The 13,784-nt window shown below is 39.6% G+C and overlaps 1 protein-coding gene across 3 annotated transcripts in view; it reads left to right on the plus strand.

Moving 5' to 3' along the window:
• Nucleotides 1-1,778: 1,778 nt before the first annotated feature.
• Nucleotides 1,779-13,784, plus strand: part of LOC121574165 (hypoxia-inducible factor 1-alpha inhibitor) — a 45,662-nt gene continuing 33,656 nt past the window's right edge. For all 3 annotated transcript variants that reach the window (XM_041886813.2, XM_041886820.2, XM_041886823.2), the window contains exon 1: nt 1,779-2,145. In XM_041886813.2, the coding sequence (XP_041742747.1) occupies nt 1,966-2,145 (180 nt within the window). In that variant the 5' untranslated portion in view covers nt 1,779-1,965. The remainder of the gene's footprint in view (nt 2,146-13,784) is intronic.

Consider the following 13,784-nt stretch of genomic DNA (forward strand, 5'->3'; position numbering starts at 1 on the left):
CCATAGCTTTGATAGGACTGATCATGTCAACATCATACTTTCAAAATCTTAGCTAGCAAGCTAGACAAACAGAAATCAGACGTCAGTGAGTTCAAGACAACTGGGAACTCTGAAAAAAACTAGCTTAGAGTGGGAAAAAACGTTTTGAACGGTCATCCAACTCGGAATTCGAAGTTGGGAACTCAGGCCTCTTTCTAGAGCTCTGACCTGAAGATCACTGACGTAATAATTCTACCTTGTTTTTTTCAGAGTTCCCAGTTGTCTTGAAAGCACCATAAATCCAGAGAATGCCAGACTTTGATGACAATGTTTGATGACAAAATTTGCCCACAAATGTGCCACTTTCCTGTTCAAGTGAGCACAGCATAACAACGGTGAGTCCAAAAATGTATTGTTTGCTGCTGCATAAAGGATGTAATATGCCAGGGAAATATGTATACTGTAGCTAAGAAAGTAATACTAAGTGTATGTTGTGTAGTAAGCTGTTAGTAGCCCATGTGCCTCACCCTAATAATTTGGTCCCTTTCCCCCTCAGAACTTAGCCTACTGTTCTGACTTGGTGGTGCACATGTAGCCTATAGCCTGTTTTAGAGAAATGTCATCATCAAATATTTTAAGAGCTTTCTTTGTCTGCTTATATTCCCCCTTTATTTATCCTATGGTTCTGACTTGGTTTACAGGGAGAATACTGTAGGAACGGCCAATGTTCTGAATTCTGTCGCTGTACATTTCAAGTGCTGAACAAATAGTTATATTGACTACGTCCATCTTAGCTCGTTCAGTAATAGGCCATGTAATTCCAGTTGATATTGCGAGGGTTGTTTTGTTTGCGCAATGCGCTGTGCGTCAGTATATTGTATATAAAAGTGGATCCTCAAGATTGTATTTTCCTTCCTTTTTAGACCACATAGGGATAATAAAATACTTCAAATGGTAGGCTAACTGAGTCTCTCTCTCTCTTTCTCTCTCTCTCTCTCTCTCTCTCTCTCTCTCTCTCTCTCTCTCTCTGTGGTGACTTAAGGAAGAGTAATGTTAAGGCCTCAACATCTTGCTGAATTCATCTGAACTAACATCTATCTGAATTTCTGTCAGTGTCCATTTTGAAAGTGCTGAACGAATAGGCCTACCTCGTCGCAGCTCGTTTGCTTGCACTTGCTTATACTTAGAGCTAAGTGTTAATGATATAAGAATTGTCATTATGAATTTAATGAACATAAATGTAAGGTATGGTTCAAAACTCAAAACTCCTTTTGGCGTTTGTTATTATTGAAGGAGAATGCGGTTCTTATCGACTTACACAAATCCACAAGGAGTCAGTAGTAACCACATCTGTTTAAGCAAGTCATCAATATCAGCTATGGTTTTTAAAAAGGCAGTAAATGAGGCTGAATTAACTGTTTCGCTGCCAGACAAAGCTCCACTGATAGCCAGGTGTAGTGGTGGTAAGGATTCACTCCATGGTGCTGAAAGGAAAGCTCTGGTGTTGGGACAGCTTTATGTAGGCCCTAACAGTTTGTGGGCACCGTTTGTCACCGTTATAGTGCAATTAATGTATTGTTTAGTGTTGTGTTGTGTTGTGTTGTGTTGTGGCTTTGCTGGCATGCATCAAAACAATTTTGGGGGGAGTTTGCCCCACCAAGATTTACATGCTAAAATCGCATTTGATCATGAATAAATACAGGCTATTGACACTTTTCTACCATTACGTGGGGGACTTATTTTGGAATTTCCGAAATTCCGTAACCCGGAAGTACTTTTTTAGTGTTGCTGACGATACGCTGATCTGATGAAGCTTGTAGTTTGCATTTCTTGCATCGGAAACGAAACAGACTATTTCTGCATGGCAATGTTGTGAGTAAACACGTAGTATACTGCATAGTTACCAAAGAAGAGGTTTCCATATCTAGAGTCAAGAGAACATATTTTGACAGCGGGCGAGGGGCAATCTGGGTTCGGTACACGGGCATGGCAGCGGCAACTGTCGAGAATGATCCGACGGCGAGCGAAGGCAGTGCTGCAGCATTCTCCGAGGTCCACAACCCTATCTGGAGCGAATCTCAACTTCGAAAGTATCCTTTCCAGACTAGACCGATACCCAGACTCTCTCACACGGATCCTAGAGCGGAGATGCTGATAAACAACGAGGTAAAGTGAGAAGTCATGACAATTCATATGCACTGTCAGGTTCCTGTTCGAGTCTGACAGGTAACGTTAGCTAATAGCTAACCTAGCTAGCTATTTGGCTAAGCTAACCAGCTGATCAGTGAGACAAAACAGTTAACGTTAGCTAGTCAAATACTCAACAAGTCGTTTATCTTGCACACCCCTCCAACTTGTATCCTGTATGTTGTGGTAAGGCACCCAATGTCCTCCCAACTGAATCAGCTGGGCAAGCTAGCCCAGCTAACTAGCTAGCTAAGAATATTGTAGTGATCTTCGCTATATGAGCCATGTTACAATTCCCACCAAGTGGGTTAACCCTATTGGCACAATGTGTCTGCCTTCTACTAACCCAGGTTTGTGCTGCATGGATTAAATCTCATGCAAGAGAGACCCACCTGGTCTAGGTAATAGTGGACAAGTCCAGTGTTCTTCAAACCTGGCCCTGGGGTCCTACACAGGGTGTTCAATGTGCAGTTCCTGTTCCAATTTATTAAGGCAGGGCTTGATGGTCAGTTGATTAGGTGAAATATGTGTTTTTGATGCTGAACTGGAACACAAGCTTGGCTGTAGGCTACACCCTGTGGGTCCCCAGAACCAAGACCAGAGAACACTGGACTTGACATGGAAGTCTGCATAGGAATGGCACTCAGAAGTGCAGATAATCAGTTTGGTGGTAATTTTTGGCCTACCATAGGCTAGCTTATTTTCATAGGTAGCATATGAAGCAGACTTTTTCTCCTGTCCTATACAGCTTTTCAACCAGGTAATCTGGACTATTATCTGTTCAATAATAAAACAGATCATGCCTCCACCTGAATGCGTCTCACCAAAAGTCAGTCTGCATTTCCTAGAGCTGATATGTCGTGGGTTCCCATGAAACTATATTGGCTAGTTGATTTATAACTTGGCCTACATTACAGAGAGATGCAACAGTTACACCCTGGGCAATTCCACGGACCCATATGCATTGGGTGCATTATCCATTAGGGCGTCCACCCATGGTGATCAGAATGACAGAAATCACATTAAGATTATGGTAATGCATCTTAACAGAACATGCAACATACACTGCTCAAAAAAATAAAGGGAACACTAAAATAACACATCCTAGATCTGAATGAATGAAATTATCTTATTAAATACTTTTTTCTTTACATAGTTGAATGTGCTGACAACAAAATCACACAAATTATCAATGGAAATCAAATGTATCAACCCATGGAGGTCTGGATTTGGAGTCACCCTCAAAATTAAAGTGGAAAACCACACTACAGGCTGATCCAACTTTGATGTAATGTCCTTAAAACAAGTCAAAATTAGGCTCAGTAGTGTGTGTGGCCTCCACGTGCCTGTATGACCTCCCTACAACGCCTGGGCATGCTCCTGATGAGGTGGCGGATGGTCTCCTGAGGGATCTCCTCCCAGACCTGGACTAAAGCATCCGCCAACTCCTGGACAGTCTGTGGTGCAACGTAGCATTGGTGGATGGAGCGAGACATGATGTCCCAGATGTGATCAATTGGATTCAGGTCTGGGGAACGGGCGGGCCAGTCCATAGCATCAATGCCTTCCTCTTGCAGGAACTGCTGACACACTCCAGCCACATGAGGTCTAGCATTGTCTTGCATTAGGAGGAACCCAGGGCCAACCGCACCAGCATATGGTCTCACAAGGGGTCTGAGGATCTCATCTCGGTACCTAATGGCAGTCAGGCTACCTCTGGCGAGAACATGGAGGGCTGTGCGGCCCCCCAAAGAAATGCCACCCCACACCATGACTGACCCACCGCCAAACCGGTCATGCTGGAGGATGTTGCAGGCAGCAGAACATTCTCCACGGCGTCTCCAGACTCTGTCACGTCTGTCACGTGCTCAGTGTGAACCTGCTTTCATCTGTGAAGAGCACAGGGCGCCAGTGGCGAATTTGCCAATCTTGGTGTTCTCTGTCAAATGCCAAACGTCCTGCACGGTGTTGGGCTGTAAGCACAACCCCCACCTGTGGACGTCGGGCCCTCATACCACCCTCATGGAGTCTGTTTCTGACCGTTTGAGCAGACACATGCACATTTGTGGCCTGCTGGAGGTCATTTTGCAGGGCTCTGGCAGTGCTCCTCCTGCTCCTCCTTGCACAAAGGCGGAGGTAGCAGTCCTGCTGCTGGGTTGTTGCCCTCCTACGGCCTCCTCCACGTCTCCTGATGTACTGGCCTGTCTCCTGGTAGCGCCTCCATGCTCTGGACACTACGCTGACAGACACAGCAAACCTTCTCGCCACAGCTCGCATTGATGTGCCATCCTGGATGAGCTGCACTACCTGAGCCACTTGTGTGGTGGGTTGTAGACTCTGTCTCATGCTACCACTAGAGTGAAAGCACCGCCAGCATTCAAAAGTGACCAAAACATCAGCCAGGAAGCATAGGAACTGAGAAGTGGTCTGTGGTCACCACCTGCAAAACCAGTCCTTTATTGGGGGTGTCTTGCTAATTGCCTATAATTTCCACCTGTTGTCTATTCCATTTGCACAACAGCATGTGAAATGTATTGTCAATCAGTGTTGCTTCCCAAGTGGACAGTTTGATTTCACAGAAGTGTGATTGACTTGGAGTTACATTGTGCTGTTTAAGTGTTCCCTTTATTTTTTTGAGCAGTGTATAATGAAGCAGCCAATAAAATGTCATTTTCAAACATTTGGAAAAATGCAATTTGCGGGAAAATACCATTCTAAACAGCACACCTGATAGCGGTTCCATATGTGACAGAGATGATAATCTGTTTAAAACTCAGAAAGAGGGGGAATCTAAAGATGCAACAACCGGATGCGTTGCTAATATGACTAGGATTGTTCCTTTGGCTTCTGGACAATGAAATAACGTTTATAAAGAAACCAAAATAATAGGAGAGAAATGGCATAGCAGGAAAGAAATAGGGATGTAAATGGAAATACATTTGCCAAAATTATATAATTACTCCTGCTATACAGAAGTCAATAAAATCATTCAAAATACTTTGCCAGAAAGCATCACAGCCACAGGAATCGAGAATTAGCTTCTTTTTTTTATTTTTATGTGGATTGTTTCAAATCTCAAGCTCGTAGGCCTATGCCTATTTGTGAAGACTGCAATTTGGGCAGCGCGCGTGGCAGTAGGCCTAGCTGGTTATTGAGCTGTCAGTGAAAAGCATCTAAAATATGTGTGAAGTGTCTTGAGTATAATTAAAAATGTTGAGACAAGAAGAAGGGGAGGGGTGTGTGGCGAAGATATAGGTGAGTCTCTCTCCAGAAGGACTCAGCTGTCTCCTGCCAATTCTTGCACATTCATTGTTTCATTGTGTGAATTGTTTGCCCCCTTTTTTGGGGGGGGACATATGTAATGGAGAATTAAAGATGTAATTCTCACAAAAAAACTAGATTTCACACAAAAAATCCAACAGTACCTCTGGCTGCCACTAGTCAACTATAAATGTCCTCTGTTTCATCAACATTTTTGAAGTCATTCCATCAAAATGATTTTGAGGTAAGTTGATCACATTTTTTGTCATTTAGAAAAAGTTGTAGATTTTTTTTTTTTAACTATACATTTAGGGAAGCCTTAATATAAATCATCCACTTGTTTAGAGAGACATTTTTAGTTTTTTAATAAAGTAGTAATATGTTAGTATATTGGTGGCAAGATGCCCCCCCTCCAATGTGGCTGCCCCCGGGGGAATCTCACCCCTTTATAGTTGATCATTTATTTCTAGCTGTAATGTAGGAACTGGCTAGCCCAGTTAGCTAACTAGCAACCTCACTAGCAGAAAGTCTGAGGAGAAATAAATCCTAGCCAGCTAGTTGGCATAAGCTAATGTCTGCTAGCATAGCTAGCTAATCCTCAGTTAGCAGGGTTAGGACTAGGGTTAGGGGTCAGAGTTAGAATAGGGGCCAGGGTTAGGATCAGAATAGGGGTTGGGGTCAGAATGGGGGTCAGGGTTAGGTTAGGGTCAGAATAGGAGTTAGGTTTAGATTAGGGGTCAGTTCTCCACCATTCCTACTTCTCTTTTTTTTTTCAGATAAGAGTTTACAAGAAAATATCTGATCACGGTGGCTATGGTCAAGAGGCGCTTCGTTGTGCCCTGAATGCTATTGAAAATGGGCAGGGCATTAAGGCAGCTGCCCGTGCTTTTAATGTGCTACCCAAAACCCTGAGGTGACACCGAGACAAGCAGGTCAAAACCCCAGGATACAGGAGGCGAGGCCTAGGAAAAGAAAGGCTGAGTCGGCTACAGTCCTGACAGCCTCACCCCAAAAGAGGTTATTTGAAGACAAGGCAAAAAAACCAAGAGAGAATGAAGAAAGCAAATGGAGAAAGAAATCTGTGACACTGAAGAAAGCTGTGGTGCCACTGAAAAAGGTTGTTCCAGGTTCCAAAACCACCACAAACACCCTAAAAGGGGATACAGAATGCTTGTTCTGTAACAAGCTCTTCTCTGTTACTGGTGGGGGGGAGGGGGACTGGATACTGTGCGAGCAGTGTCAGAGGAGGCCCACGAGCTATGCTAAAATTTAATTGGGGTGGGATTAATTTGCAACCTCTGTGTCAATTTAAAAAACCTGGGAGAATGCCATTGTGTTAAGTTATTGTTATGAAATGGAAACGTTGTTTGCAGAGTTCACAACCTGCTACACTTGTGAGAAACAAGTTTGGGTTTATTTCATAACCATCATTTACGAGATTTGTACATTTTTTGATTGTCTTTTGTTTGGAGTGCTCCATGTGAGCAATGAGCATGTCTGGTTTCTCTGTCCTGATAATGTTGAGGGAGCGGCCACGCATAAAGTGGCCTGCTGCGCGGAAATTGGGGAAAGTGTTTTTTTTTTTTTTTTTACATCCATTGTGAATTATAATATATTAAAACTAGTCCCTTACAGTAAGCAATTTGAAAAATCTTTCCAACAATCTCCTGCTCGATAATCACCAATCCTCGGTGTGAAAGAGCAATGGAAATTATAGGCTATGAGTTCCATGCGTTCATTTCTTTAGCTGCCAATGGATCACAGTGTATCAATGTGTCCATATGGCAAAGGCTGGTGATCTCGCATTAGTTTACTTGGAACTTTTCGATTTTTAGCATTTTAATTCAGATTTGTATGTATAACCACGTGACAATGATTTTAAGAAACAAAAACGTTATTAATGAAATGAAACTGTTCCAGTTGAGAAATAAAAATAGTAGCTCTTTTTAATCGTGCGACAAAACAGTTTTTAACACGCGAATGCGTTGAGAATTGTTGTGCAATGAATGGGCTTATAAAAATACATGTTTTACTCCAGCAGCAACCAGCTGAGAAGCTGCAGGAGAAATCCCGCTCAAAATAGACTCTGTATGCTGTGAGCGTGTGATAGTTGTGCTGGATAAATAAGACAGGCCTACATGATGACTAATGAAAATACACACAGGCCAATTTTATTCCACTAAATTATGCAAATGAACCTATAGACCGATAAGCATGATGGTCAAATGTATTTCTATCGACAGGTATTTCCATCAATGAATAAAAAGCATTGTTTTGCAATGGGATTTTCATCCCGCCGGTCAATTTGGCTGGCAACAGTTTTATTTGTTGGCTTTTCATAATTTTTTGGGGCCGACAATTGCCGGCTAACGGAAACCCTTGATATGAATATCATTCTCTTCATGGTAATGTATCCTAAATAGGTACACAAAGGAAAAAATATACAATATCCTCCTTTGCATATTTGGCTATTATTCTACACACTGGCTATTATTTTAATGAGCTCCGCTGCCAAACAAGATCAAATTTGGTTGGTCCGGACCAAATCTGAACCAATCATAGACCTCTGTTTCACAAGTTTGGACATCAAAGTACAGCACAGTAGAACTCCGTAGAGTGCAGGAAGTACAGTAGAGTACAGTACAGCACAGAACAATAGAGGAGAGTACAGTAGAGTTCAGTGCAGTCAAGTAGAGTTTTTTTTTTTTTTTTTTTGGGGGGATGGATCAGCTTAATATTGCAGATAGATTGTATCTTCTATCAATGTAATTGTCTGCATCACTTCCAATCCCCCATGTTTATTTTTATTTTTTATATATATATTCCCCTTTATTACTTTTCAACCCCACCATCCTTTCCCTACTTGGAGTAAATTAGTGAACAACAACGCCCAGGCCTCTACTTCCGGTCTATACTTACTATCTACACCTTATGGACAGAGTTAATTTTACAATAATTCTATATATATATATATATATATTAGGGCTGTCAAAAATAGCGCGTTAACGACGTTAATTAGTTGTTTGCTGTTAATTACGTCAATTTTTTAAACGCATTTCACGCATGCGCAGTGTGACAAATTATTCAGGTCAGGAAAGTGGTTGGGAGCTAGAGGCGAGATGGAGCAAGGTGAGCAAAGTGGGCCTATTGACGGATTCAAATATAAAAAGAATGATGATGGTACAGTTAACAAGTACAAGGTTATTTGCAAGATTTGTAAGAAGGAGTTTCAATTTCACCGGAGCTGTTCAAGCTTGAAGTACCATGTCAACGCCAAACATGCGTTTGCTGGGCCGTCAGATTCTGTCATCGCAGCCCTGGACAATCAGGAGCACAAACTCGTTTTGCCGACCGCAGCAGAGTGGGATAAACTGCAGAGGCTGGAGACACTTCTAGAGCCATGCAGGTAAATCAGTCTGTAACTTATCAAATAACATCGCTTTGATTATTTTCTGGAATGAATTAAACCAAGTCAAATATCAATAACATGTATCTATGTAAAAAATAATGATGATGATAATAATAATAATAATATGTTGATAACCACTGTTCTAATAATACACTGTCTCTGTGTGCATGTGTGTGTTTGTGTGCGTAGGTATGTAACTGAGCTCCTGGGTGGAGAGGCCTATGTCTCCTGTTCTGTGGTACTACCTTCTCTCTGCCACTTGCGTCTCAAGATGGAAGCCTGTGATGAGGACCCTGCATATGTGGTGAGATTCAAGACCAAGTTCAAGGAGGACCTAGCATCCCGTCAAGAACAGCTCAACAATGCATGGCTCCAGATTGCTACAGTTTTGGATCCTCGTTTCAAAGACTTGAAATGCCTGCCCAAGACAGACAGGGAAGAGGTGTGGACCACACTTGAAGGGATGCTGCAACAAGAATCACCCAGAAGGTCTTCACAGACACATGATGATGGGCCACCCAGGAAGAAAATCAGCCTTCTGCAAATGGGCTCAGATTCAGAATCAGAAGATGAAGAGGTCCAACCTGCCATACAGAGGTACAGAGCAGAGCCCACCATTAAATTGGAGGACTGCCCCTTGAGGTGGTGGGCATCTCATTCAGGAGCCCATGAGAAGCTGGCCTCACAAGCTCACAAATATCTAGCCACTCCTGCAACCACTGTTCCCTGTGAACGACTTTTCTCAGTTGCAGGTCACATTGTGAACAAGAAAAGGTCAGCTTTACTTTCAGAAAATGTGAACAAGTTAGTTTGCCTCAGCAACTGGCTGAAAGATGATGAAGCTCAGTAGATTTGAAAGGTGATGTTCAAACAAAAAGACCAGTTTCAGTGCAACATGTTATAGTAGTTAGCAACTGGATTAAAGAATGGAGGAAAAGGTAAAAGATTGTTCTTTGGTTTGATTTAAAAGTTTTATTGAAAATGTTTTTTTCCACAGATGACTCAAATTGTGCAAAAATGTGGTAGGTCACTGTTATGATTTGACTACATTTATTGCTTTCTGTTCAATTGAATACTGTAAATTGTACATCCTGGTTAAGAGGAATGCCAAAGAGGAAGTGATGGAACATTACAAAGACAAATATTATGGTGTGTAGTATGTTTCAGCTTGATTTAAAACACCATTATTTGGCTGTGTTAATAAACAGACATAATATGAAAATTATGTATCTGTGTCCTGTTATTTATCTTTTGGTATGCATTTCAGAAAAAAATTGTTAGGATTCAGGTGTAATTGCAAATAGTGATTAATCATGATTAATCCACTGAAAATTCTGATTAATTTGATTAAAATTTTTAATCATTTGACAGCCCTAAATATATATATATATATATATATATATATATATATATATATATATATATATTTATTTTTTTGCTCCTGAACCTCTTCTACTCTCAACCTCTCCGATCATTTTCATGATGTCCATCCGGTTTGCTTCTAAATGCCATATCTTTCTAACTGTGCTCTTTCCCAAAAGCTCCCAACATACAACCTATATACTTATTATGGACACAGTATGCTTACATTATTAGCTATCTTTGTTATTATTTGTTGTTATTTGTTATTAGTCCCATCCTTCAACTCTATTCAATACCTCCCATCTATCTCTTAACACCATCCATATAGGATTTCTATTTGCCATATATATTTCAACCGTACTGTGATGTTTTACAAAAGTTCTGAACCTTTCTATTCTCATTGCTTCTACAGATTGTGAATTAAAAATAAACATTTTTGCTAAAAGTATTATTATATTATTGATTGATTGACTATGACTTTTCAGATCACCCAGTAATGCTATCTGCAAGGTTAGTTCCAGGTAAATATTGCAATCCTTTAGCCATTCCTGGACCTGTGTCCAAAAACAAGCTACAAATGGACAGAACCAAAACAAATGATCTAATGATTCTATCTCTTCACAGCAAAATCTGCAGAGCTGGGAAGATTGTATCCCCCATATAAATAACATTCTATTGGTAGCAAGAATTTTATATAATAATTTAAATTGAAAGATTCTAATTTTTGAATCCGGTGTCGTTTTGCGTGTCAGTTCATAAACACTATGCCATGGGATCGGTACGTCAAAGATCTCTTCCCAACTATTTTGCAATCTATATGGGACGGCTGTCAATCCTTTGGTCCTTAAGTGAAACTGATATACTTTTTTATTTATCACAGTTTTCCCTTAACCAATTATGTTCTTTAATGCAAGGCCGACAGACAAGTTCCTTACTTTCTCCCCCTTCAACTTTCCTCTTCCACTTTTGCGGTAAGGCTGCAATTATTTGGTTGTAATTTTGGATAGAGCAGACATTTCCATATGTTTTTGTTAGCTGCATGTGCGACATAACTCCACCAGTCCTACCGATGATATCATTTACGAAGATTATACCTTTTTTAAACATTCTGTCAGAAAATAAAGGTTTTTTGTCAATTAGTATATTTGAATTTAACCACAATATTTGTTGCATTATTTGTTCTGTCGTTTCTGGAGGATTAAATTGAAATTGCAACCAACTTTCTATGGCTTGTTTTAGAAATAGTGACATTTGGGAGATTATTTCCTTTTCAAATAACTGAAAGTGAGAGGTTGTAATCTGAATAAAGGGAAAAAGGCCTTTCTTGAACAGTGGGTGAGACAATCTTATTAATTTGCTTGAGAACCAGTTCGGATTTAAGTATAACTTTTGGATGACTGAAGATTTTAGTGATAGGTCTAATGCTTTAATATTTAATAATTTCTGTCCTCCGAATTCATATTCATTATATAAATATGCTCTTTTAATTTTGTCTGGCTTGCCGTTCCAAATAAAATTGAATATTTTTTTCTCATATAATTTAAAAAACTGTTTGCTAGGCGTAGGCAAGACCATAAGCAAATAGGTAAACTGGGATAATACTAAAGAGTTAATCAGGGTGATTTTTCCACAAATTGACAGGTATTTTCCTTTCCATGGTAGTAAGATCTTATCTATTTTTGCTAACTTTCTATTAAAATTTATTGAAGTGAGATCATTTATTTCCTTTGGGATATGTATTCCGAGTATATCCACATCACCATCAGACCATTTTATTGGTAAACTACATGGTAATGTAAAAATTGTATTTTTAGTGATCCAATACGTAATATAGTACATTTGTCATAATTTGGTTTTAATCCAGAGAGGTTAGAAAATGTATCTAGATCCTCTATGAGGCTGTGGAGGGATTCTAGTTGTGGATCTAAAAGAAAACATGAATCATCTGCGTACAATGACACCTTTGTTTTTAAGCCCTGTATTTCTAATCCTCTGATATTATTATTGGATCTGATTTTAATAGCTAACATCTCGATGGCCACAATAAATAGATATGCCGATAGTGGACAACCTTGTTTCACTCCTCTTGACAGTTTAAAACTTTCTGAGAAATAGCCATTATTTACTATTTTACACCTAGGGTTACTATACATGATTTTGACCCATTTTATAAGAGATTCTCCAAAATTGAAATGCTCCAGGCATTTATATATAAATTCCAGTCGAACTTTATCAAATGCCTTTTTCGAAGTCTGCTATGAATAGCAGGCCTGGTTTCCCATATTTTCCATAGTGTTCTATTGTTTCCAATACTTGCCTTATATTATCTCCAATGTATCTTCCATGTAAAAAACCTGTCTGATTAGAATGAATAATATCCGACAATACCTTTTAATTCTATGCGCTATACATTTTGCTAGGATTTTTGCATCACAACACTGAAGTGTAAGGGGCCTCCAATTTTGTAAATGGACTGGATCTTTATATTTTCCACTTGTATCCTGTTTCAGTAATAATGAGATCAGACCTTCTTCTTGAGTGTCAGATAATCTACCATTTACATAGGAGTGGTTAAAACATGCTAATAACGGTCCTCTTAGTATATCAAAAAGGTTTGGTATACCTCGATTGGTATGCCATCCAACCCTGGAGTTTTCCCGGACTTAAAGTCTTTAATTGCATCCAGAAGTTCCTCCTCTGTAATTTCACCTTCACATGAGTCTTTCTGTGTGGCTGTTAATTTGACATTATCAATAGAAAAAAAATCTCTACAATTAGCTTCAGTTAGAGGAGATGGAGGCGACTGAAAAGAAAACATATGCTTAAAATACTTTGTTTCTTCCTTCAAAATATCATTAGGTGAATTATGGGTGACTCCGCCAATTGTAACCAGTTTCATTAAGTTCTTTTGGTAGCATTCCTATGTTGAAGATTAAAAATAATTTTGTGCATTTTTCCCCATATTCCATCCAGTTTGCTTTATTTTTATAATATATTACACTTGATCTTTCTTGAATAAGTTTTTCCATTTCTTTTGTTTTTCCTCTAATTTATTCTGAGCCTCTATGTTACAGTTTTTATTGCCATCTATCTGTTCTGTTAGACTTTCTATTTCCTTTCTTAGTATAAACTCTTTTGACCTAAATTGCTTTTGTTTTCGAGATGAGTACTGAATTGCATGGCCTCTAAAGGCACATTTAAAGGTGTCCCATACAATAAGGGGATTCGCTGTACCTATGTTATGTTGGAAAAAGTCAGTTATAAATTCCTTTGTTCTAATTATAAATAAATTATCATCTAATAGGCTTTGATTAAATTTCCAATATCCTCGCCCACGTGGAAATTCAGTCAGAGTAATGTATATGCCTATTATATGATGGTCCAGTAAGTAGAGTTTAGTTCAGTACATTATTCTGTACTCAACTTGTGTGCTCTACTGCAGGGCTTGACATTAACTTTTCTTCGGACAAGTAGGACAGATTTTTGACTTGTCCGAAAGAGGTGAAAGAACATTTGAATCCGGAGGACATTCTGATGCAATTCTGATCGGAGTAGCCTAATTGTTTGATATTGTGAATTTTTTTGG

Source organism: Coregonus clupeaformis, chromosome 1, assembly GCF_020615455.1.
Source record: "Coregonus clupeaformis isolate EN_2021a chromosome 1, ASM2061545v1, whole genome shotgun sequence".
Lineage (NCBI taxonomy): Eukaryota > Metazoa > Chordata > Actinopteri > Salmoniformes > Salmonidae > Coregonus > Coregonus clupeaformis.